A 27,103-nucleotide genomic window follows, 5' to 3' on the forward strand; every position below is an offset into this window, starting at 1 on the left:
ATGTATATACAGAAGTACAGATACACAGTATAATATACTACAGTATGTATATACAGAAGTACAGATATACAGTATAATGTACTACAGTATGTATATACAGAGGTACATATACGGATATGTAGAACTAACACACACGTACCTGGGATATGGTACTGCTCCTTAGCTACCATGGAAACAGAAAAACAAATTAAGTTTACTGACAGTTTAAGGAGGATGGCATCAGGATATAGAATACTCATATATACTGTAGAATGCAGTAGCTTTGTGATTTGTCAAATGTTTGTTTTCCTACTCTAAGATAGATATATCTATATCTCTGATGAATAAGAAAGCAGCAGCTCCTGGCCCTGTAACGCAGTTATATATGAAACAGAAAACAACACGTCATCTCCATGGTATCATGGTTTAACATGACTCTACGTAATGCCTTATAACCTGTCATAACCTGTACCAGCTCTAAAGCACACAGATCAAGGAGCCGTTACTGGTTTCACTGGAGCTGGGTTGGCAGATAACGCTGGCAGATAATGCTGGCCTATAAAGCTGGCAGATAATGCTGGCCTATAACGCTGGCAGATAATGCTGGCCCATAACACTGGCAGATAATGCTGGCCCGTAACGCTGGCAGATAATGCTGGCCTGTAACACTAGCAGATAATGCTGGCCTATACCGCTGGCAGATAATGCTGGCCTATAACGCTGGCAGATAATGCCGGCCTATAACGGTGGCAGATAATGCTGGCCTATAGCGCTGGCAGATAATGCTGGCCTATAACACTAGCAGATAATGCTGGCCTATAACGCTGGCAGATAATGCTGGCCTATAACGCTGGCAGATAATGCTGGCCTATAACGCTGGCAGATAATGCTGGCCTATAACGCTGGCAGATAATGCTGGCAGATAACGCTAGCAGATGAAGGGAAAGAGTGCCGTGTGTGTGCTGGGACGGAGCCTGGCATAAGTTGGAACAAGGTGATGTAGCTAGACACACACACACACACTGCAGACACACACACACACACACACGTCAGATGACCACAGACAGAGACAGACACACACCAGAGCAGCGGAACTTCTTGCTCTTGATCTGCCCGATGCGTTTGTTGGCCAGTCTGCGTGGGCTGGCACAGCGGGCACCGCTGGTCTCTATGGGGTTGGACCTCAGGTAGTCTGCCAGCCATTTCAGGTTACAGTCACACACAAACGGGTTCTGGGCCAGGTGACTAGGGGGAGAGAGGGGTCAGAGGTCAGATTTTAAAAGAATATGGAGGGCCCAACCACTTCTGGTTTTGTTTCTACCTGGTAGTTAATTGGTTCCAGGTCCTGGTCTCCTCAAACACTACTGGTTTTGTTTCTACCTGGTAGTTAATTGATTCCAGGTCCTGTTCTCCCCAACCACTTCTGGTTTTGTTTCTACCTGGTAGTTAATTGATTCCAGGTCCTCGTCTCCTCAAACACTTCTGGTTTTGTTTCTACCTGGTAGTTAATTGATTCCAGGTCCTCGTCTCCCCAACCACTTCTGGTTTTGTTTCTACCTGGTAGTTAATTGATTCCAGGTCCTCGTCTCCCCAACCACTTCTGGTTTTGTTTCTACCTGGTAGTTAATTGATTCCAGGTCCTGGTCTCCTCAAACACTTCTGGTTTTGTTTCTACCTGGTAGTTAATTGATTCCAGGTCCTCGTCTCCCGAACCACTTCTGGTTTTGTTTCTACCTGGTAGTGAATTGATTCCAGGTCCTCGTCTCCCCAACCACTTCTGGTTTTGTTTCTACCTGGTAGTTAATTGCACTCCCCCGGTGTCCCAGGTCTGAATTAGTCCCTTATTACAAGGAGAGGATAAAAGCAGAAGTGTTTGGGCCCGCCAGAACCGTCATAGAACAGACCTGCTCTAATACTATATGAATGTGAGGACTTCATCTGTATGCATCAGTATGAAGGATTGAACATGTATTTATGCCTGTTTGGGTATTGTATTTGACAGTACACCTATGCATACCAGAGTGTCTGTATACTGTGTGAAGGTGTGTGTGCATCCATGCGTGTGTGTGTGTGACTCACAGTGTCTGTATACTGTGTGGGGGTGTGAAGGTGTGTGTGCATGTGTGCGTGTGTGTGTGTGTGTGTGTGTGAGAGAGACTCACAGTGTCTGTATACTGTGTGGGGGTGTGAAGGTGTGTGTGCATGTGTGCGTGTGTGTGTGTGTGTGTGTGTGAGAGACTCACAGTGTCTGTATACTGTGAAGGGGTGAGAAGGTTCCTTTAGCCAGGGTCTGGATCTTGTTGTCGTAAAGAGACAGCAGAGCTAGATTCTCTAGGTCCTGGAAGGCTGTGGCTCGAATACAGTGGATCTTATTGGCATTCAGGAGACTGGGAGAGAGACAGAGAGGGGAGAGAGTGAGGATGAAGAGAGAGACGAGAGAGAGAGAGAGAGAGAGAGAGAGAGAGAGAGGGAGAGAGGGAGGGAGAGAGAGAGGGAGGGAGAGAGAGAGAGAGAGCGATAGAGAAGGAGAGATAGGGGGATGTAGGGAGAGAGATAGAGAGAGAGAGGGAGGGAGGGAGGGAGGGAGGGAGGGAGGGAGGGAGGGAGGGAGGGAGGGAGGGAAGTTCTGTTCCTAAACTAAAAGCACATACTGTATATCAGGCTCTGGTCAAAATTAGTGCACTACATAGGGAATGATATAGGAAGTACACAGTATAGTGCACTACATAGGGAATAGGGTATAATTTAGGATAGTGCACTACACAGGGAATAGGGTATGATCTAGGATGTAGACAGTATAGTGTACTACATAGGGAATAGGGTATTATCTAGGAAGTAGACAGTACAGTGCACTACATAGGGAATAGGGTATGATTTATGAAGTAGACAGTATAGTGCACTGCATAGGAAATAGGGTATGATCTAGGAAGTAGACAGTATAGTGAAATACATAGGGAATAGGGTGTGATTTAGGATAGTGCACTACACAGGGAATAGTGTATGATCTAGGATGTAGACAGTATAGTGTACTACATAGGAAATAGTGTATGATCTAGGATGTAGACAGTATAGTGTACTACACAGGGAATAGTGTATGATCTAGGATGTAGACAGTACAGTGCACTACATAGGAAATAGGGTACGATCTAGGAAGTAGACAGTATAGTGAAATACATAGGGAATAGGGTGTGATTTAGGATAGTGCACTACACAGGGAATAGTGTATGATCTAGGATGTAGACAGTACAGTGCACTACATAGGAAATAGGGTATGATCTAGGATGTAGACGGTATAGTGAAATACATAGGGAATAGGGTGTGATTTAGGATAGTGCACTACACAGGGAATAGTGTATGATCTAGGATGTAGACAGTATAGTGTACTACATAGGAAATAGTGTATGATCTAGGATGTAGACAGTATAGTGTACTACACAGGGAATAGTGTATGATCTAGGAAGTAGACAGTACAGTGCACTACATAGGAAATAGGGTATGATCTAGGAAGTAGACAGTATAGTGAAATACATAGGGAATAGGGTGTGATTTAGGATAGTGCACTACACAGGGAATAGTGTATGATCTAGGATGTAGACAGTATAGTGTACTACATAGGAAATAGTGTATGATCTAGGATGTAGACAGTATAGTGTACTACACAGGGAATAGTGTATGATCTAGGATGTAGACAGTACAGTGCACTACATAGGAAATAGGGTATGATCTAGGAAGTAGACAGTATAGTGAAATACATAGGGAATAGGGTGTGATTTAGGATAGTGCACTACACAGGGAATAGTGTATGATCTAGGATGTAGACAGTACAGTTCACTACATAGGGGATAGGGTATGATCTAGGAAGTAGACAGTACAGTGCACTACATAGGGAATAGGGTATGATATAGGAAGTAGACAGTACAGTGCACTACATAGGGTATGATATAGGAAGTAGACAGTATAGTGCACTACATAGGGTATGATATAGGAAGTAGACAGTACAGTGCACTACATAGGGAATAGGGTATGCTTTAGGAAGTGAACAGTACAGTGCACTACATAGGGAATAGGGTATGATCTAGGAAGTAGACAGTACAGTGCACTACATAGGGTATGATCTAGGAAGTAGACAGTACAGTGCACTACATAGGGTATGATCTAGGAAGTAGACAGTACAGTGCACTACATAGGGTATGATATAGGAAGTATATAGTATAGTGCACTACATAGGGTATGATATAGGAAGTAGACAGTATAGTGCACTACATAGGGAATGGGGTATGATTTAGGAAGTAGACAGTATAGTGCACTACATAGGGTATGATTTAGGAAGTAGACAGTATAGTGCACTACATAGTGAATGGGGTATGATTTAGGAAGTAGACAGTATAGTGCACTACATAGGGTATGATCTAGGAAGTAGACAGTACAGTGCACTACATAGGGAATAGGGTATGATCTAGGAAGTAGACAGAATTTTACTTACAGCAGTTCTAGAGAGCCGAGACCCTCAAACAGTCCTCTGGGGAGATCTGTGATCTTATTACCATACAGAACCCTGTAGAGACCATATAGAATAAGACTCAGTACTCTACCAGTAACACCATGACAATACTACCATACAGGACCCTGTAGAGACCATATAGAATAAGACTCAGTACTCTACCAGTAACACCATGCCAATACTAGACAACATGGAGCTCAGGATTCTGTTGCCCCATCTGGCTCATATCACTCATAAGAGGGAACTGGAACACACCCAGACTAAAAAGCACGGCACAGTCCCATTCATCCCAGACAGGGCTATCCCCTAAGGGGACACTTACCAACTACCAACCCCCCCTCCTCCCCTGGACCCCCACAGAAAACAAACACACACACTGTCTCCCAGACCTCCCATTGAGGCTGATTCAGTAGGACACATAAAATAAAGACTGTCTGTTTAACTCTATATAAACCCTATACATTATTCACAATGATATGTACACACACACTCCCTCATGATCATGTATATGCTACATATGTGTATAACACAGACAGAGACATGTCAACACATACGTTAGTACACACAGACTGGCAGACACACAGACTGACAGATACACAGACATAAAGAGAGAAAGACAGACACACACACTGATGGCGACACACACACACAGACACACACACTGATGGCGACAAACACACACACTGATGGCGACAAACACACACACTGATGGCGACACACACACTGATGGCGACACACACACTGATGGCGACACACAGACACTGATGGCGACACACAGACACACACTGATGGCGACACACACACTGATGGCGACACACAGACACTAATGGCTACACACACACTGATGGCGACACACAGACACAGATTGATGCAAACAGACTCACAGTGAGTTGAGGGCTCTCAGGCCTTGGAAAACATCAGGAGCAATCTCTGATATCTGATTGTTACTCAGATCTCTGGAAAGAAGGAACAACAACAGTGTTACAGTGAGAACCATGACCTTTGACCTCACACTCTCTCCGACGTCGCCACTTAATGACATCTCCTTTAGGGTCTGCTTCCTAAATGGCACACTATTCACTATATAGTGCACTACCTTGGGCCAGGCCACTATTCACTATATAGTGCACTACTTATGACCAGGCCAAATAGGAGTCTGGTCAAAGTAGTGCCCTATATAGAGAATATGATGCCATTTCTGATTTGGGATGCAGCAGACACTGTAAATGCATCCTACAACCTTGGGGAGATGATATAAACCATGCAGAAGAGAAAAACCACAAGAGGACCAGACTAAGGGGAGGTCTCCTGGGTTCTAGCCCACAGAAGAGCTCCTGTGTTGGGCCTCAGAGGTCCAAACCCTCTCCTGGATTAGATGGCACTTTTTTTTTCTTCAAAAAAAAAAACTTTATATAATACAGGTTTTTTCTCATTGAGATAACATCTCTTTTCCAAGAGAGACCTGGTCCAATAGCAGCAGGGGGAACAGCGTTTCAGACAAAACAACTTACAGACACTAACACAACATTAAACCAAACTGTAAACACATACAGTACAACAAAAACATTATATGTAAAAAACACTAAAGTCTTGACTACAAACAGCTGTCCCAAAGACAATTACACTCTTCTATGATATATACATCGATCAAGTGTTTAAACTGCCTAAACGAAACGGTACTTTAACAGAATGATGAAATTCAAACGTGTGCACACACACACACACACACTAACCCTCCACTTCCTACCCCTCATCCTGCCTTAAACCCCCCCTCACCCTGGCTCACAGAGAGTTCAACTAAAGGGCTCCAAAAACCAGTAGCAGATAACAGATAAGATTCTTACTGTATATAATACTCTGTAGGGTAGGAGACAGGGGGTTAGGGGGGTGTGTGTAGAGGTCAAAGGTGGAAGGTCAGAGGTTGTATTTGATTTTATTAGGATATCTTTTAGTGCTCATTAGGACTAATCTAAGAGTCCTTAAACGTAATTTAAAAAAAAAAAAAAAATTATAATAGGATCATATTTTCACATGTTACACACTGTTACAAACAGAAATAATACACTGACATATTGACCAGATAAATACTCTCTAACAGTCTAAAAAGACGACCATAGTCAACCATAGTCCTGCACAACCTTCCAATTTATTATATTTAAATGGTTCTAAAGTATTACTTGATTTTATATATTGAAAGGCTTCTGGTTTGCACAGATAAATTATTATATTTCTTTATTGTACTAAATAAAATGTTATTTTGCCTATTTCTCTTTTCTGTCTGGATAACACATAGATGGTGGCCAATCTATTCCTAGTATTGACTGAATATCTGTCTCTTACCAACTGAAGAGAGTTTGGCTGTTTTAAATGGGGGACAATCTATTCCTAGTATTGACTGAATATCTGTCTCTTACCAACTGAAGAGAGTTTGGCTGTTTTAAATGGGGGACAATCTATTCCTAGTATTGACTGAATATCTGTCTCTTACCATCTGAAGAGAGTTTGGCTGTTTTAAATGGTGGACAATCTATTCCTAGTATTGACTGAATGTCTGTCTCTTACCATCTGAAGAGAGTTTGGCTGTTTTAAATGGTGTACATTGTGAAATAAACCACCGTGTTTTTTATTCTTCACTTATCTTGTTGCTTAATGACCAACCAAGAGCGTTGATCGTGACTCCAACAGAAGAACCACATCTCCACCTTAAAACAATCCTTTCTGCTTTGTTCTGTTCAATCTGCAGCCTCCTAACTTCACATGCTGATGCATTTCCCCAGACCACAGAACAGTAGTTCACCTGACTCCCAATTAATGCTTGGGTTGTTTGACCACAGAACAGTAGTTCACCTGACTCCCAATTAATGCTTGGGTTGTTTGACCACAGAACAGTAGTTCACCTGACTCCCAATTAATGCTTGGGTTGTTTGACCACAGAACAGTAGTTCACCTGACTCCCAATTAATGCTTGGGTTGTTTGACCACAGAACAGTAGTTCACCTGACTCCCAATTAATGCTTGGGTTGTTTGACCACAGAACAGTAGATTACCTGACTCCCAATTAATGCTTGGGTTGTTTGACCACAGAACAGTAGATTACCTGACTCCCAATTAATGCTTGGGTTGTTTGACCACAGAACAGTAGTTCACCTGACTCCCAATTAATGCTTGGGTTGTTTGACCACAGAACAGTAGTTCACCTGACTCCCAATTAATGCTTGGGTTGTTTGACCACAGAACAGTAGATTACCTGACTCCCAATTAATGCTTGGGTTGTTTGACCACAGAACAGTAGTTCACCTGACTCCCAATTAATGCTTGGGTTGTTTGACCACAGAACAGTAGATTACCTGACTCCCAATTAATGCTTGGGTTGTTTGACCACAGAACAGTAGATCACCTGACTCCCAATTAATGCTTGGGTTGTTTGACCACAGAACAGTAGTTCACCTGACTCCCAATTAATGCTTGGGTTGTTTGACCACAGAACAGTAGATTACCTGACTCCCAATTAATGCTTGGGTTGTTTGACCACAGAACAGTAGATCACCTGACTCCCAATTAATGCTTGGGTTGTTTGACCACAGATCAGTAGTTTACCTGACTCCCAATTAATGCTTGGGTTGTTTGACCACAGAACAGTAGATTACCTGACTCCCAATTAATGCTTGGGTTGTTTGACCACAGAACAGTAGATTACCTGACTCCCAATTAATGCTTGGGTTGTTTGACCACAGAACAGTAGTTTACCTGACTCCCAATTAATGCTTGGGCTGTTTTCTTAAGAATCTTTCCCAGTAAATATTATATCCTTCTGATCATGCATGCAGTTTTATTTGACATTTTTACATAGATGAGCTATTTGAGACGACCACGATAAGCAGTTGTCTAGCTGCACCCCTCAGTTGGTTTCTACCACTTCCTCAATTTGTACTCCCCCATACTTAATTGCATCCCATGCTGTGTTGGCCTTTTCCTGGTGGAACAGACCAACATAACCATAGGTTTCTTGGTGTGCAAAACAAATTTGTTCTGGCAAACCCAATCCCTGATATTTCCCAGATCTACTTGTAGAACTTGCTGTACCTGTTGAACCGATTGTCTTGTTGTATACATTGCAGTATCATCTGTAAACATAGCAGCTTGAGTTTCAGATGAGGCACAAGGAAGGTCGTTGGTATATGTTAAGTAAAGGGGGTTGACTAGTTACATTCTGCGCAGCTTCTTGTAGGAGGTGAAGGCCCCAGGAGGAACTGACTTGATGCCATTCTGCTCCAGACGACTAGGAGGGAGAGAAAGAGGGAAGGAAAAGGGAGAGAGTGAGGGGAGGAAAAGGGAGAGAGTGAGGGAAGGAAAAGGGAGAGAGTGAGGGGAGGAAAAGGGAGAGAGTGAGGGAAGGAAAGGGGAGAGAGTGAGGGAAGGAAAATGGAGAGAGTGAGGGAATGAAAAGGGAGAGAGTGAGGGAAGGAAAAGGGAGAGAGTGAGGGGAGGAAAAGGGAGAGAGTGAGGGGAGGAAAAGGGAGAGAGTGAGGGGAGGAAAAGAGAGAGAGTGAGGGAAGGAAAATGGAGAGAGTGAGGGAATGAAAAGGGAGAGAGTGAGGGAAAGAAAGGGGAGAGAGTGAGGGAAGGAAAAGGGAGAGAGTGAGGGGAGGAAAAAAGAGAGAGGGCGGGAGACAGAGGGGAGGAGAAGGGCGGGAGACAGAGGGGAGGAGAAGGGAGGGGGAGAGACCCATTGGCAATGAGATTCATTCAAATTACACCCATGTAAGATATAGGAGAAACGTAGGTTAGTCTCTCTTTCTCTCTCTGTGTGTGTGAGAGACAGGAAATGTTGAGGGTATCAGACACAGTTTGACATATTTGTGTGACTGGAGCCGTTAGCTGACCAGGGGAATGCTCACCTGTTAAACTGCCAAACCACTCAGAGACTGCAGCATTACACTACTAACCCCTCTGTCTGTCTCTCTCCTGTCTGTCTCTCTCTGCTTCTGTCTGTCTCTCTCTGCTTCTGTCTGTCTCTCTCTGCTTCTGTCTGTCTCTCTCTGCTTCTGTCTCTCTCTGCTTCTGTCTGTCTCTCTCTCCTTCTGTCTGTCTCTCTCTCCTTCTGTCTGTCTCTCTCTCCTTCTGTCAGTCTCTCTCTCCTTCTGTCTGTCTCTCTCTCCTTCTGTCTGTCTCTCTCCTGTCTGTTTCTCTCTCCTTCTGTCTGTCTCTCTCTCCTCCTGTCTGTCTCTCTCCTTCTGTCTGTCTCTCTCTCCTCCTGTCTGCCCCTCTCTCCTTCTGTCTGTCTCGCTCCTGTCTCTCTCTCTCTCTCTCTCCTTCTGTCTGTCTCTCCTTCTGTCTGTTATTCTTCTGAGAAAGTGTTAGAAAGTCCCTCTCTCTCCCTAACCTCAAACACATTCTACTATTTCCTCATCCTCCTCTCACCATCTCTCTCTTTTTCTCTCCCTCCTGTCTGAGTGTGAGTGTGTGTGAGTGTGTGTGTGTGTGTGTGTGTGTGTGTGTGTGTGTGTGTGTGTGTGTGTGTGTGTGTGTGTGTGTGTGTGTGTGTGTGTGTGTGTGTGTGTGTGTGTATGATCCTGCATGTGCATGTGTGTGTGTCCTTCAGGTCTAAGAGGTTAAACCCAGGGAGATGTTAAGTTGAGAGATGAGCCTGTGTAAAAGTCAAGGGTTAAGTGTCCATATATGGACATGGTCGGTGTGGAGGGGCGGTGTGGTAAGCTGCTGTCAGGGAATAGAAATATCCTTTCTAGAGCAGCTCTGATGCATTAATGATACACACACACACACATCAACTCTTACTGGTCAGATGGCCACATATTCATCTGATTGGACAAACTGTAGCATATACATATATTAATACAGGATATCCAATGACACACAGAGATATCTTATTGGTCAGCGGGCCACCAGATCAATATGCAATGACAATCATGATGATTATACAGTATTTATATGGCCCATGAACAGTATGAATGGTCATATGTGGTGTGGTTATTCTACGTGGTGTGGTTATTCTAGGTGGTGTAGTTATTCTACATGGTGTGGTTATTCTACGTGGTGTGGTTATTCCAAGTGGTGTAGTTATTCTACGTGGTGTGGTTATTCTACGTGGTGTAGTTATTCTACATGGTGTGGTTATTCTGTATGTTGTGGTTATTCTACATGGTGTGGTTATTCTACATGGTGTGGTTATTCTACATGGTGTGGTTATTCTACATGGTGTGGTTATTCTACGTGGTGTGGTTATTCTACGTGGTGTGGTTATTCTACATGGTGTGGTTATTCTACGTGGTGTGGTTATTCTACATGGTGTGGTTATTCTACGTGGTGTGGTTATTCTACATGGTGTGGTTATTCTACATGGTGTGGTTATTCTACGTGGTGTGGTTATTCTACATGGTGTGGTTATTCTACATGGTGGATTTATTCTACATGGTGTGGCTATTCTTTATGGTGTAGTTATTCTACATGGTGTGGTTATTCTACATGGTGTAGTTATTCTACATGGCATGGTTATTCTATGTGGTGAGGTTATTCTGTATGGTGTGGTTATTCTGTATGGTGTGGTTATTCTATATGGTGCAGTTATTGTATGTGGTGCGGTTTTTCTGTATGGTGTGGTGATGAGCATGAACTGACCATGTCGACGGTCTCAGATCTCGGTCATGGCTTCAAGGGGGTGAGCAGGTATGGCCACCTCGTATCTTATAAACCATAGTTAAAGCTTTGTGGTCTTGTTGACCGTGTGTGGTCATGCTGACCGCGTGCAGGACTCACATCTCAGTCATGGCTTCAGGCAGGTGAGCAGGTATGGCAGTGAGGCCCTTGCCTCTACAGTCTACGATGTTGTTACTACAGGAACACATGGGAGGACAGGAGCCAGACGCCAGGCTACACGGCTGGACAAACGCACTGTCACTCTGACCTGGAGAGAGAGAGTGAGAGAAAGAGAGAGAAAGACAAAGAGAGAGAGAGAGCGAGAGAGAGAGAGCGAGAAAGACAAAGGGAGAGAGCGAGAGAGAAAGAGAAAAATAGAGAGTTTAGAATGAGAGAGAGTGATTATTGTGTATTATTGTATGATTATTAGTTGCTATGTAAATACCAGGTGATTTCTGGACAGTAAATAAAAGTCATACCAAGGGAAGGACATGGCATAGAAAGGCTCCACACAAAATCTAGTGCTGTATCTCAGCTGGTGAACTCTAACCTCTGTCTTACCTGAGCAGGTGACCTCTACAGGTAAACTCTACCCTCCAACCTCTGACCCCTGTCTTACCTGAGCAGGTGACCTCTACAGGTAAACTCTATCCTCTGACCCCTGCCTTACCTGAGCAGGTGACCTCTACAGGTAACTCTACACTCTAACCTCTGACCTCTGTCTTACCTGAGCAGGTGACCTCTACAGGTAAACTCTACCCTCTAACCTCTGACCCCTGTCTTACCTGAGCAGGTGACCGCTACAGGTAAACTCTATCCTCTGACCCCTGCCTTACCTGAGCAGGTGACCTCTACAGGTAAACTTTACACTCTAACCTCTGACCCCTGTCTTACCTGAGCAGGTGAACTCGTTCTTCTGCAGTTCAGCCAGGTTGAGTCCCCTGAGGGTTGGAGGGGAGCTGCACTGTGTGTACAGACCCAGGGTGGGTCTCTGTCTCAGCCAGGGAGACAGCCAGGACAGGTGACAGTCACACCTCAGACTGTTAGAGTGGAGACGACTGGAGGGAGAGGAAGAAGGAGGTTTATTGTCCAATGTACCAGGATGTCAAAGGAAATGTGTATTGTGCTTTCCCAACCCTCTGAAAAACACAGAGAGGTTGGCGTAGAGGGTAACCACTAGGAGAGAGAGAGGGAGAGGAGGGGGGATCCCTTACCCATCTCTCACTGAGACTCTCACTCCAAACCATCATCTGCACACACACACGCACTGTCTGAACCAGTTTCCCCCATACTGTTGTAGCCCTATACTCTAACCCTAACTCTCAGCTTCAACAATGGAGGGGATTCTAGTTGTGTGTGTGTGGGTGTGGGTGTGGGTGTGGGTGTGTGTGTGTGTGTGTGTGTGTGTGTGTGTGTGTGATTTTCAGGGGCTTAACAGTTTGATTTCCAGGGGCGTCTGTCGTTGGACAGTTTGTTGACAGGAGCTTGGTGCCTTGAAGTCCCAGCAAATCCCCCACAACCCTTCTGTGGTGGGTGGAAGGGGACCAAGTCTCCTGAGAATGGGCCTGGGGGTTTGGGTCCCCCCCAAGAGGCTGGGCCTTTTCTGAGACAGCGCTACATCTCTGATTGACTGGTTTATGTGTACAGAGGCATTCATACAAGATGTGTGTATCTGAAGTGTGTTTCTCACTAGCGGTTGGCTCAGACACATTTCAGTAGGCATCTGCCTCTGATTCCAACGGTTGCATGTTCGAATCCACTGATAGAACGTTGGTCTTCATATTTTAGTTTTAAGCCCATCTCAAACCTGAAGCATTCAGAGTTAACGCCCTTAAAGCTGTAATATGCCACTTTTTGGGTGCCCCGACCAAATTCACATAGACATTGTTATTGAAACAAGTCCAAGGAGCAGTAGATCTGTTCTATGTGCACTACTTCTATGCTTCCCGTGCCTAAATGACATGTTTGCGTCTTTTACTTTTGGTTTTGCTTCAAACAGCTGAAAATACAATATACTTGCTTATTTAAAATCACATACATTTAAATTAGGCAAACTATTAGAATTTTAGCAACCAGGAAATGGCGGAGCGATTTTTGCATATTGCATCTTTAAGAATTTGGAATTAATGCCTGAACACATCCCTTACTTTAAATATTCAGAGTTAATACCTGAACACATCCCTTAATTTAAATATTCAGAGTTAATACCTGAACACATCCCTTAATTTAAATATTCAGAGTTAATACCTGAACACATCCCTTAATTTAAGTATTCAGAGTTAATACCTGAACATAACCCTTACCTTAAATATTCAGAGTTAATGCCTGAACACATCCCTTACCTTAAATATTCAGAGTTAATACCTGAACACATCCCTTAATTTAAATATTCAGAGTTAATGCCTGAACATAACCCTTACCTTAAATATTCAGAGTTAATGCCTGAACATAACCCTTACCTTAAATATTCAGAGTTAATACCTGAACACATCCCTTAATTTAAATATTCAGAGTTAATACCTGAACACATCCCTTACCTTAAATATTCAGAGTTAATACCTGAACACAACCCTTAATTTAAATATTCAGAGTTAATGCCTGAACTTAAGCTTAAACACTTTGAAATTTGACGTTTGGGAAACATGGATGAAGGTGTAATTCTGACATGAGACTGTGAGAGCTGGTTGGCTATGTGTGGCCTGTCAGACTCAGACTCTTCCACACTGATCTTAGGTCAGTTTTGTGTTTTCACCCTAATGGATAAGTTTCGGAAAGGGTGACCAAAGTCCGTATTCTTATAGCATCTCAGAGTAGGAGTACTGGTCTACAATCAGTTTTCCCTTTAAGATCATAATGAATTAGATCACATGGACAAGGGGGACCTGATCCTAGATCTGCACCTGTAGGGGTATCTTCATCCTGATCTGTTTATACAATAACTGTGTCACTGAGTAGTAGTGATGGGGAAAAAACATAGTTGCATATCACAATATTATTCTTGACATTATATACAGTAAATATACTTTGACTCCAAGTATGGATTTGTAAAAAACAGGTAGTGTTAACTAGTGATAGTCGTCTGTAGCTGCGCCAAAACTAATCGAAACAAAATGTTCTCCTGCTCTCTGGTCTCTCTGCAGCAGACGCATAGCGAGCGATATGTTCCCAGATAGCACACACCCGTCTGCCCAACGTGGGCTCGATGTCTCCCGGGTACATTGGGAAGATGCCGTTTACACAGTGTTCGCTCATTGCCAAGACGTCTTACAGATGTACAGTTCTACATTCTAGAGTTCTACATTCTAGAGTTCTACATTCTAGAGTTCTACATTCTAGAGTTCTACATTCTAGAGTTCTACATTCTAGAGTTCTACATTCTACAGTTCTACATTCTACAGTTCTACATTCTAGAGTTCTACATTCTAGAGTTCTACATTCTACAGTTCTACATTCTACAGTTCTACATTCTACAGTTCTACATTCTACAGTTCTACAACATTTACGCGTCGGTCAGACATCAACATTCTATTCTGATGTCTCTCTGACATCTTCCCAATGGGGAAACATTCCCCAAACAACATATTCCCCACGCAGTTTGATATGTCGGCCACCTAAGTGTCATGAGTTCCCTGGCAGTGCATGTTATCTGGGTTTGAACATCAAATCACAATCAAATTGCAGAATCGAATAGCAATTCATCTAGAATAGTGAGAATCGCAATACATCTAGAATCACAATGCATCTAGAATCATGAGAATCAAAATACATCTAGAATCACAATGCATCTAGAATCATGAGAATCACAATACATCTAGAATCACAATGCATCTAGAATCACAATGCATCTAGAATCATGAGAATCACAATACATCTAGAATGGTGAGAATCGTAATACATATTGAATCGGCACCAAAGTGTCATGAGTTCCCTGACAGTCCTACTGAGTAGTGAGCAGAGAGGGACTCACAAGGTGCGTAATTTGGGCATGTGGTTGAAGCTGGAGACTGGAATGCTGCTTATGTTGTTGTTGTTCAATGTGCTGCCGAGAGAGAGAGAGAGAGAGAGAGAGAGAGAGAGAGAGAGGGGCGAGGAAAGAGGGATGAAAGAGGGAATGAGAGAGAGAGGGGGAGAGAGGGAGAGAAAAAGAGAAAGGGAGAGAAAGAGGGAGAGAGAAAGAGAGAGAGGGAAAGAGAGAAAGAGACAGAGTGAGTGAGAGAGAGAGAGGGAAAGACAGAGGTAAAGGAAAAGAAAGAAAGAGAGAGAGCAATAGAGAGAGAGAGAGAGAGAGAGAGAATATTAGTTGTCATTCCTTAGGAGAAGAAAGCTGCACACAGACACAGTCTCTCTCTATAATACTCACAGAACCTCCAGAGTTCTCAGAGCACGGAAGGCCCCCTCCTCGATGCAAGTGATGTGGTTCTTATCCAGTTGACTGTAGACACAAAACACATATAATGGCTTCCATGAGAGAGAGAGAGAGAGAGAGAGAGAGAGAGAGAGACAGAGACAGAGAGTGAGAGTGTGTGTGAGAGTGTGTGTGTCACTCACAGGTTCCTGATGTCCGTGGCCCCTCTGAAAGCTCTCCTGGGAATGGCTTGGATAGCATTGTCACTAAGGTCCCTGAGAAGGAATGAGGGAGGTAGGGGGTGAGAGAGAGAGAAAAAAAATGGGAAAAGAAGGAAAGACAATTTAAACAAAGTGTAGCTTTTCCAATGTGAAATTCATGTAGAAAGAAAAGAGCTATGAAAAGAAGAAGAGTACGGAGCAGACAGTGTGGATCAGACAGTGTGGATCAGACAGTGTGGATCAGACAGTGTGGATCAGACAGTGTGGATCAGACAGTGTGGATCAGACATTGTGGATCAGTGTGGATTTGACAGTGTGGATCGGTGTGGATCAGACAGTGTGGATCAGACAGTGTGGATCAGACAGTGTGGATAAGACATTGTGGATCGGTGTGGATCAGACAGTGTGGATCAGACAGTGTGGATCAGTGTGGATTTGACAGTGTGGATCGGTGTGGATCAGACAGTGTGGATCAGACAGTGTGGATCAGACAGTGTGGATCAGTGTGGATTGGTGTGGAGCAGACAGTGTGGATCGGTGTGGAGCAGACAGTGTGGATCACTGTGGATCAGACAGTGTGGATCAGACAGTGTGGATCGGTGTTGATCGGTGTAGAGCAGACAGTGTTGATCGGTGTAGCGCAGACAGCGTGGATCGGTGTGGAGCAGACAATGTAGATCGGTGTAGAGCAGACAGTGTAGATCAGTGTAGAGCAGACAGTGTAGATCAATGTGGAGCAGACAGTGTAGATCAGTGTAGAGCAGACAGTGTAGATCAATGTGGAGCAGACAGTGTTGATCAGTGTGGAGCAGACAGTGTAGATCAGTGTAGAGCAGACAGTGTAGATCAATGTGGAGCAGACAGTGTAGATCAATGTGGAGCAGACAGTGTAGATCAGTGTGGAGCAGACAGTGTGGAGCAGACAGTGTTGATCAGTGTGGAGAAGACAGTGTTGATCAGTGTAGAGCAAACAGTGTAGAGCAGACAGTATAGATCAGTGTAGAGCAGACAGTGTAGATCAGTGTGGAGCAGACAGTGTAGATCAGTGTAGAGCAGACAGTGTAGATCAGTGTGGAGCAGACAGTGTAGATCAGTGTAGAGCAGACAGTGTTGATCAGTGTAGAGCAGACAGTGTTGATCCGTGTGGAGCAGACAGTATAGATCAGTGTAGAGCAGACAGTGTTGATCAGTGTTTGAGCAGACAGTGTTGATCAGTGTAGAGCAGACAGTGTTGATCAGTGTAGAGCAGACAGTGTTGATCAGTGTAGAGCAGACCGTGTGGAGCAGACAGTGTTGATCAGACAGTGTGGAGGAGACAGTGTTGATCAGTGTAGAGCAGACAGTGTAGAGCAGACAGTGTGAGCACACAGTGTTGAGCAGACAGTGTGGAACAGACAGTGTGGAGCAGACAGTGTGGAGCAGACAGTGTTGATCAATGTGGAGCAGACAGTGTTGATAATTGTGGAGCAGACAGTGTTGACCAGTGTGGAGCAGACAGTGTTGATCAGTGTGGAGCAGACAGTTTAGATCAGTGTGGAGCAGACAGTGTGGAGAAGACAGTGTTGATCAATGTGGAGCAGAAAGTGTAGAGCAGACAGTATAAATCAGTGTAGAGCAGACAGTGTGGAGAAGACAGTGTTGATCAGTGTAGAGCAGACAGTGTAGAGCAGACAGTGTGGAGCAGACAGTGTGGAGCAGACAGTTTTGATCAATGTGGAGCAGAAAGTGTTGATCAATGTGGAGAAGACAGTGTTGATCAGTGTAAAGCAAACAGTATGGAGCAGACAGTGTGGAGCAGACAGTGTTGATCAATGTGGAGCAGACAGTGTTGATCAGTGTGGAGCAGACAGTGTTGATCAGTGTAGAGCAGACAGTTTAGATCAGTGTGGAGCAGACAGTGTAGATCAGTGTGGAGCAGACAGTGTGGAGAAGACAGTGTTGATCAGTGTAGAGCAGACAGTGTAGAGCAGACAGTGTAGATCAGTGTGGAGCAGACAGTGTTGATCAGTGTAGAGCAGACAGTGTTGATCAGTGTGGAACAGACAGTGTTGATCAGTGTAGAGCAGACAATGTAGAGCAGACAGTGTGGAGCAGACAGTGTGGAGCAGACAGTGTTGATCAATGTGGAGCAGAAAGTGTAGAGCAGACAGTATAAATCAGTGTAGAGCAGACAGTGTGGAGAAGACAGTGTTGATCAGTGTAGAGCAGACAGTGTAGAGCAGACAGTGTGGAGCAGACAGTGTGGAGCAGACAGTTTTGATCAATGTGGAGCAGAAAGTGTTGATCAATGTGGAGAAGACAGTGTTGATCAGTGTAAAGCAAACAGTGTGGAGCAGACAGTGTGGAGCAGACAGTGTTGATCAATGTGGAGCAGACAGTGTTGATCAGTGTGGAGCAGACAGTGTTGATCAGTGTAGAGCAGACAGTTTAGATCAGTGTGGAGCAGACAGTGTAGATCAGTGTGGAGCAGACAGTGTGGAGAAGACAGTGTTGATCAGTGTAGAGCAGACAGTGTAGAGCAGACAGTGTAGATCAGTGTGGAGCAGACAGTGTTGATCAGTGTAGAGCAGACAGTGTTGATCAGTGTGGAACAGACAGTGTTGATCAGTGTAGAGCAGACAGTGTAGAGCAGACAGTGTTGATCAGTGTGGAGGAGACTGTGTTGATCAGTGTAGAGCAGACAGTGTAGAGCAGACAGTGTGGAGCAGACAGTGTTGATCAGACAGTGTGGAGGAGACAGTGTTGATCAGTGTAGAGCAGACAGTGTAGAGCAGACAGTGTTGAGCAGACAGTGTTGAGCAGACAGTGTGGAGCAGACAGTGTGGAGCAGACAGTGTGGAGCAGACAGTGTGGAGCAGACAGTGTTGATCAATGTGGAGCAGACAGTGTTGATCATTGTGGAGCAGACAGTGTTGATCAGTGTGGAGCAGACAGTGTTGATCAGTGTGGAGCAGACAGTTTAGATCAGTGTGGAGCAGACAGTGTAAATCAGTGTAGAGCAGACAGTGTTGATCAGACAGTGTGGAGGAGACAGTGTTGATCAGTGTAGAGCAGACAGTGTAGAGGATACAGTGTGGAGCAGACAGTGTGGAGCAGACAGTGTAGAGCAGACAGTAGAGAGCAGACAGTGTTGATCAGTGTGGAGCAGACAGTGTGTAGCAGACAGTGTAGAGCAGACAGTGAAGAGCAGACAGTGTAGAGCAGACAGTGTTGATCAGTGTAGAGCAGACAGTGTTGATCAGTGTGGAACAGACAGTGTTGATCAGTGTAGAGCAGACAATGTAGAGCAGACAGTGTGGAGCAGACAGTGTGGAGCAGACAGTGTTGATCAATGTGGAGCAGAAAGTGTAGAGCAGACAGTATAAATCAGTGTAGAGCAGACAGTGTGGAGAAGACAGTGTTGATCAGTGTAGAGCAGACAGTGTAGAGCAGACAGTGTGGAGCAGACAGTGTGGAGCAGACAGTTTTGATCAATGTGGAGCAGAAAGTGTTGATCAATGTGGAGAAGACAGTGTTGATCAGTGTAAAGCAAACAGTGTGGAGCAGACAGTGTGGAGCAGACAGTGTTGATCAATGTGGAGCAGACAGTGTTGATCAGTGTGGAGCAGACAGTGTTGATCAGTGTAGAGCAGACAGTTTAGATCAGTGTGGAGCAGACAGTGTAGATCACTGTGGAGCAGACAGTGTGGAGAAGACAGTGTTGATCAGTGTAGAGCAGACAGTGTAGAGCAGACAGTGTAGATCAGTGTGGAGCAGACAGTGTTGATCAGTGTAGAGCAGACAGTGTTGATCAGTGTGGAACAGACAGTGTTGATCAGTGTAGAGCAGACAGTGTAGAGCAGACAGTGTTGATCAGTGTGGAGGAGACTGTGTTGATCAGTGTAGAGCAGACAGTGTAGAGCAGACAGTGTGGAGCAGACAGTGTTGATCAGACAGTGTGGAGGAGACTGTGTTGATCAGTGTAGAGCAGACAGTGTAGAGCAGACAGTGTTGAGCAGACAGTGTTGAGCAGACAGTGTGGAGCAGACAGTGTGGAGCAGACAGTGTGGAGCAGACAGTGTGGAGCAGACAGTGTTGATCAATGTGGAGCAGACAGTGTTGATCATTGTGGAGCAGACAGTGTTGATCAGTGTGGAGCAGACAGTGTTGATCAGTGTGGAGCAGACAGTTTAGATCAGTGTGGAGCAGACAGTGTAAATCAGTGTAGAGCAGACAGTGTGGAGCAGACAGTGTTGATCAGACAGTGTGGAGGAGACAGTGTTGATCAGTGTAGAGCAGACAGTGTAGAGGATACAGTGTGGAGCAGACAGTGTGGAGCAGACAGTGTAGAGCAGACAGTAGAGAGCAGACAGTGTTGATCAGTGTGGAGCAGACAGTGTGTAGCAGACAGTGTAGAGCAGACAGTGAAGAGCAGACAGTGTAGAGCAGACAGTGTAGAGCAGACAGTGTAGAGCAGACAGTGTAGCGCAGACAGTGGGAGCAGATAGTGTTGATCAGTGTGGAGCAGACCGTGTGGAGCAGACAGTGTAGATCAGTGTGGAGCAGACAGTGTAGATCAGTGTGGAGCAGACAGTGTAGATCAGTGTAGAGCAGACAGTCTTGATCAGTGTGGAGCAGACAGTGTTGATCAGTGTAGAGCAGACAGTGTTGAGCAGACAGTGTTGATCAGTGTAGAGCAGACAGTGTAGAGCAGACAGTGTTGATCAGTGTAGAGCAGACAGTGATGATCAGTGTGGAGCAGACAGTGTAGAGCAGACAGTGTTGATCAGTGTGGAGCAGACAGTGTAGATCAGTGTGGAGAAGACAGTGTAGATCAGTGTGGAGCAGACAGTGTTTATCAGTGTAGAGCAGACAGTGTAGAGCAGACAGTGTAGATCAGTGTAGAGCAGACAGTCTTGATCAGTGTGGAGCAGACAGTGATGATCAGTGTAGAGCAGACAGTGTTGAGCAGACCTGTGTTGATCAGTGTAGAGCAGACAGTGTTGATCAGTGTAGAGCAGACAGTGTTGAGCAGACAGTGTAGAGCAGACAGTGTTGATCAGTGTGGAGCAGACAGTGTTGATCAGTGTGGAAAAGACAGTGTAGAGAAGACAGTGTTGATCAGTGTGGAGCAGACAGTGTAGATCAGTGTGGAGAAGACAGTGTAGATCAGTGTGGTCAGACAGTGTTTATCAGTGTAGAGCAGACAGTGTAGAGCAGTGTGGAGAAGAAAGTGTAGATCAGTGTGGAGCAGACAGTGTTGATCAGTGTAGAGCAGACAGTCTTGATCAGTGTGGAGCAGACAGTGCTGATCAGTGTAGAGCAGACAGTGTTGAGCAGACAGTGTAGAGAAGACAGTGTAGAGCAGACAGTGTAGAGCAGACAGTATAGTGCAGACAGTGTTGATCAGTGTAGAGCAGACAGTGTGGAGCAGACAGTGTGGAGCAGACAGTGTTGATCAGTGTGGAGCAGACAGTGTTGATCAGTGTAGAGCAGACAGTGTAGAGCAGACAGTGTGGAGCAGACAGTGTAGAGCAGACGGTGTAGATCAGTGTGGAGCAGACAGTGTTGATCAGTGTAGAGCAGACAGTGTTGATCAGTGTAGAGCAGACAGTGTGATCAGTGTAGAGCAGACAGTGTTGATCAGTGTGGAGCAGACAATGTTGATCAGTGTAGAGTAGGCAGTGTAGAGCAGACAGTGTTGATCAGTGTGGAGGAGACAGTGTTGATCAGTGTAGAGCAGACAGTGTAGAGCAGACAGTGTGGAGCAGACAGTGTGGAGCAGACAGTGTGGAGCAGACAGTGTTGATCAGACAGTGTGGAGGAGACAGTGTTGATCAGTGTAGAGCAGACAGTGTGGAGCAGACAGTGTAGAGCAGACAGTTTGGAGCAGACAGTGTGGAGCAGACAGTATAGAGCAGACAGTGTAGAGCAGACAGTGTAGAGCAGACAGTGTGGAGCAGACAGTGTGGAGCAGACAGTTTAGAGCAGACAGTGTTGATCAGTGTGGAGCAGACAGTGTTGATCAGTGTAGAGCAGACAGTGTAGAGCAGACAGTGTAGAGCAGACAGTATTGATCAGTGTAGAGCAGACAGTGTGGAGCAGACAGTGTTGATCAGTGTGGAGCAGACAGTGTTGATCAGTGTAGAGCAGACAGTGTAGAGCAGACAGTGTAGAGCAGACAGTGTAGATCAGTGTGGAGCAGACAGTGTAGATCATTGTGGAGCAGACAGTGTTGATCAGTGTAGAGCAGACAGTGTTATTCAGTGTAGAGCAGACAGTGTTGATCAGTGTAGAGCAGACAGTGTTGATCCGTGTGGAGCAGACAGTGTTGATCCGTGTGGAGCAGACAGTGTTGATCAGTGTGGAGCAGACAGTGTTGATCAGTGTAGAGCAGACAGTGTAGAGCAGACAGTGTAGAGCAGACAGTGTAGAGCAGACAGTGTAGATCAGTGTGGAGCAGACAGTGTAGATCAGTGTGGAGCAGACAGTGTTGATCAGTGTAGAGCAGACAGTGTTGATCAGTGTAGAGCAGACAGTGTAGATCAGTGTGGAGCAGACAGTGTGGAGCAGACAGTGTTGATCAGTGTGGAGAAGACAGTGTTGATCAGTGTAGAGCAAACAGTGTAGAGCAGACAGTATAGATCAGTGTAGAGCAGACAGTGTAGATCAGTGTGGAGCAGACAGTGTAGATCATTGTAGAGCAGACAGTGTAGATCAGTGTGGAGCAGACAGTCTAGATCAGTGTAGAGCAGACAGTGTTGATCAGTGTAGAGCAGACAGTGTTGATCCGTGTGGAGCAGACAGTATAGATCAGTGTAGAGCAGACAGTGTTGATCAGTGTTTGAGCAGACAGTGTTGATCAGTGTAGAGCAGACAGTGTTGATCAGTGTAGAGCAGACAGTATTGATCAGTGTAGAGCAGACCGTGTGGAGCAGACAGTGTTGATCAGACAGTGTGGAGGAGACAGTGTTGATCAGTGTAGAGCAGACAGTGTAGAGCAGACAGTGTGAGCACACAGTGTTGAGCAGACAGTGTGGAACAGACAGTGTGGAGCAGACAGTGTGGAGCAGACAGTGTTGATCAATGTGGAGCAGACAGTGTTGATAATTGTGGAGCAGACAGTGTTGACCAGTGTGGAGCAGACAGTGTTGATCAGTGTGGAGCAGACAGTTTAGATCAGTGTGGAGCAGACAGTGTGGAGAAGACAGTGTTGATCAGTGTAGAGCAGACAATGTAGAGCAGACAGTGTGGAGCAGACAGTGTGGAGCAGACAGTGTTGATCAATGTGGAGCAGAAAGTGTAGAGCAGACAGTATAAATCAGTGTAGAGCAGACAGTGTGGAGAAGACAGTGTTGATCAGTGTAGAGCAGACAGTGTAGAGCAGACAGTGTGGAGCAGACAGTGTGGAGCAGACAGTTTTGATCAATGTGGAGCAGAAAGTGTTGATCAATGTGGAGAAGACAGTGTTGATCAGTGTAAAGCAGACAGTGTGGAGCAGACAGTGTGGAGCAGACAGTGTTGATCAATGTGGAGCAGACAGTGTTGATCAGTGTGGAGCAGACAGTGTTGATCAGTGTAGAGCAGACAGTTTAGATCAGTGTGGAGCAGACAGTGTAGATCAGTGTGGAGCAGACAGTGTGGAGAAGACAGTGTTGATCAGTGTAGAGCAGACAGTGTAGAGCAGACAGTGTAGATCAGTGTGGAGCAGACAGTGTTGATCAGTGTAGAGCAGACAGTGTTGATCAGTGTGGAACAGACAGTGTTGATCAGTGTAGAGCAGACAGTGTAGAGCAGACAGTGTTGATCAGTGTGGAGGAGACTGTGTTGATCAGTGTAGAGCAGACAGTGTAGAGCAGACAGTGTGGAGCAGACAGTGTTGATCAGACAGTGTGGAGGAGACAGTGTTGATCAGTGTAGAGCAGACAGTGTAGAGCAGACAGTGTTGAGCAGACAGTGTTGAGCAGACAGTGTGGAGCAGACAGTGTGGAGCAGACAGTGTGGAGCAGACAGTGTGGAGCAGACAGTGTTGATCAATGTGGAGCAGACAGTGTTGATCAGTGTGGAGCAGACAGTGTTGATCAGTGTGGAGCAGACAGTTTAGATCAGTGTGGAGCAGACAGTGTAAATCAGTGTAGAGCAGACAGTGTGGAGCAGACAGTGTTGATCAGACAGTGTGGAGGAGACAGTGTTGATCAGTGTAGAGCAGACAGTGTAGAGGATACAGTGTGGAGCAGACAGTGTGGAGCAGACAGTGTAGAGCAGACAGTAGAGAGCAGACAGTGTTGATCAGTGTGGAGCAGACAGTGTGTAGCAGACAGTGTAGAGCAGACAGTGAAGAGCAGACAGTGTAGAGCAGACAGTGTAGAGCAGACAGTGTAGAGCAGACAGTGTAGCGCAGACAGTGGGAGCAGATAGTGTTGATCAGTGTGGAGCAGACCGTGTGGAGCAGACAGTTTAGATCAGTGTGGAGCAGACAGTGTAGATCAGTGTGGAGCAGACAGTGTAGATCAGTGTAGAGCAGACAGTCTTGATCAGTGTGGAGCAGACAGTGTTGATCAGTGTAGAGCAGACAGTGTTGAGCAGACAGTGTTGATCAGTGTAGAGCAGACAGTGTAGAGCAGACAGTGTTGATCAGTGTAGAGCAGACAGTGATGATCAGTGTGGAGCAGACAGTGTAGAGCAGACAGTGTTGATCAGTGTGGAGCAGACAGTGTAGATCAGTGTGGAGAAGACAGTGTAGATCAGTGTGGAGCAGACAGTGTTTATCAGTGTAGAGCAGACAGTGTAGAGCAGACAGTGTAGATCAGTGTAGAGCAGACAGTCTTGATCAGTGTGGAGCAGACAGTGATGATCAGTGTAGAGCAGACAGTGTTGAGCAGACCTGTGTTGATCAGTGTAGAGCAGACAGTGTTGATCAGTGTAGAGCAGACAGTGTTGAGCAGACAGTGTAGAGCAGACAGTGTTGATCAGTGTGGAGCAGACAGTGTTGATCAGTGTGGAAAAGACAGTGTAGAGCAGTGTGGAGAAGAAAGTGTAGATCAGTGTGGAGCAGACAGTGTTGATCAGTGTAGAGCAGACAGTCTTGATCAGTGTGGAGCAGACAGTGTTGATCAGTGTAGAGCAGACAGTGTTGAGCAGACAGTGTAGAGAAGACAGTGTAGAGCAGTCAGTGTAGAGCAGACAGTATAGTGCAGACAGTGTTGATCAGTGTAGAGCAGACAGTGTGGAGCAGACAGTGTGGAGCAGACAGTGTTGATCAGTGTGGAGCAGACAGTGTTGATCAGTGTAGAGCAGACAGTGTAGAGCAGACAGTGTGGAGCAGACAGTGTAGAGCAGACGGTGTAGATCAGTGTGGAGCAGACAGTGTTGATCAGTGTAGAGCAGACAGTGTTGATCAGTGTAGAGCAGACAGTGTGATCAGTGTAGAGCAGACAGTGTTGATCAGTGTGGAGCAGACAATGTTGATCAGTGTAGAGTAGGCAGTGTAGAGCAGACAGTGTTGATCAGTGTGGAGGAGACAGTGTTGATCAGTGTAGAGCAGACAGTGTAGAGCAGACAGTGTGGAGCAGACAGTGTTGATCAGACAGTGTGGAGGAGACAGTGTTGATCAGTGTAGAGCAGACAGTGTAGAGCAGACAGTGTAGAGCAGACAGTTTGGAGCAGACAGTGTGGAGCAGACAGTATAGAGCAGACAGTGTAGAGCAGACAGTGTAGAGCAGACAGTGTAGAGCAGACAGTGTGGAGCAGACAGTGTGGAGCAGACAGTTTAGAGCAGACAGTGTTGATCAGTGTGGAGCAGACAGTGTTGATCAGTGTAGAGCAGACAGTGTAGAGCAGACAGTGTAGAGCAGACAGTATTGATCAGTGTAGAGCAGACAGTGTGGAGCAGACAGTGTTGATCAGTGTGGAGCAGACAGTGTTGATCAGTGTAGAGCAGACAGTGTAGAGCAGACAGTGTAGAGCAGACAGTGTAGATCAGTGTGGATCAGACAGTGTAGATCATTGTGGAGCAGACAGTGTTGATCAGTGTAGAGCAGACAGTGTTATTCAGTGTAGAGCAGACAGTGTTGATCAGTGTAGAGCAGACAGTGTTGATCCGTGTGGAGCAGACAGTGTTGATCCGTGTGGAGCAGACAGTGTTGATCAGTGTGGAGCAGACAGTGTTGATCAGTGTAGAGCAGACAGTGTAGAGCAGACAGTGTAGAGCAGACAGTGTAGAGCAGACAGTGTAGATCAGTGTGGAGCAGACAGTGTAGATCAGTGTGGAGCAGACAGTGTTGATCAGTGTAGAGCAGACAGTGTTGATCAGTGTAGAGCAGACAGTGTTGATCAGTGTAGAGCAGACAGTGTTGATCAGTGTGGAGCAGACAATGTTGATCAGTGTAGAGTAGACAGTGTAGAGCAGACATTGTTGATCAGTGTGGAGGAGACAGTGTTGATCAGTGTAGAGCAGACAGTGTGGAGCAGACAGTGTGGAGCAGACAGTTTAGAGCAGACAGTGTTGATCAGTGTGGAGCAGACAGTATAGAGCAGACAGTGTAGAGCAGACAGTTGAGAGCAGACAGTGTGGAGCAGACAGTGTGGAGCAGACAGTTTAGAGCAGACAGTGTTGATCAGTGTGGAGCAGAAAGTGTTGATCAGTGTAGAGCAGACAGTGTAGAGCAGACAGTGTAGAGCAGACAGTATTGATCAGTGTAGAGCAGACAGTGTGGAGCAGACAGTGTGGAGCAGACAGTGTTGATCAGTGTGGAGCAGACAGTGTTGATCAGTGTAGAGCAGACAGTGTAGAGCAGACAGTGTAGAGCAGACAGTGTAGATCAGTGTGGAGCAGACAGTGTAGATCAGTGTAGAGCAGACAGTGTTGATCAGTGTAGAGCAGACAGTGTTGATCCGTGTGGAGCAGACAGTATAGATCAGTGTAGAGCAGACAGTGTTGATCAGTGTTTGAGCAGACAGTGTTGATCAGTGTAGAGCAGACAGTGTTGATCAGTGTAGAGCAGACAGTGTTGATCAGTGTAGAGCAGACCGTGTGGAGCAGACAGTGTTGATCAGACAGTGTGGAGGAGACAGTGTTGATCAGTGTAGAGCAGACAGTGTAGAGCAGACAGTGTTGAGCACACAGTGTTGAGCAGACAGTGTGGAACAGACAGTGTGAAGCAGACAGTGTGGAGCAGACAGTGTTGATCAATGTGGAGCAGACAGTGTTGATAATTGTGGAGCAGACAGTGTTGACCAGTGTGGAGCAGACAGTGTTGATCAGTGTGGAGCAGACAGTTTAGATCAGTGTGGAGCAGACAGTGTGGAGAAGACAGTGTTGATCAGTGTAGAGCAGACAATGTAGAGCAGACAGTGTGGAGCAGACAGTGTGGAGCAGACAGTGTTGATCAATGTGGAGCAGAAAGTGTAGAGCAGACAGTATAA

General features: G+C 45.6%; 1 protein-coding gene across 1 annotated transcript in view; it reads right to left on the minus strand.

The window, feature by feature from the left end:
- LOC139370183 (slit homolog 1 protein-like) overlaps positions 1 to 27,103 on the minus strand; it is a 126,238-nt gene that overhangs the window by 37,191 nt on the left and 61,944 nt on the right. Inside the window, exons 5-15 of the mRNA XM_071109520.1 lie at positions 15,683 to 15,754; positions 15,495 to 15,566; positions 15,102 to 15,173; positions 12,029 to 12,192; positions 11,255 to 11,402; positions 8,688 to 8,759; positions 5,365 to 5,436; positions 4,463 to 4,534; positions 2,223 to 2,366; positions 1,061 to 1,224; positions 140 to 163 (exon numbers count right to left, since the gene is read on the minus strand). Of these exons, the coding sequence (XP_070965621.1) occupies positions 140 to 163; positions 1,061 to 1,224; positions 2,223 to 2,366; positions 4,463 to 4,534; positions 5,365 to 5,436; positions 8,688 to 8,759; positions 11,255 to 11,402; positions 12,029 to 12,192; positions 15,102 to 15,173; positions 15,495 to 15,566; positions 15,683 to 15,754 (1,076 nt within the window). The remainder of the gene's footprint in view (positions 1 to 139; positions 164 to 1,060; positions 1,225 to 2,222; positions 2,367 to 4,462; positions 4,535 to 5,364; positions 5,437 to 8,687; positions 8,760 to 11,254; positions 11,403 to 12,028; positions 12,193 to 15,101; positions 15,174 to 15,494; positions 15,567 to 15,682; positions 15,755 to 27,103) is intronic.

The sequence above is a fragment of the Oncorhynchus clarkii genome, chromosome 17 (genome assembly GCF_045791955.1).
Source record: "Oncorhynchus clarkii lewisi isolate Uvic-CL-2024 chromosome 17, UVic_Ocla_1.0, whole genome shotgun sequence".
Lineage (NCBI taxonomy): Eukaryota > Metazoa > Chordata > Actinopteri > Salmoniformes > Salmonidae > Oncorhynchus > Oncorhynchus clarkii.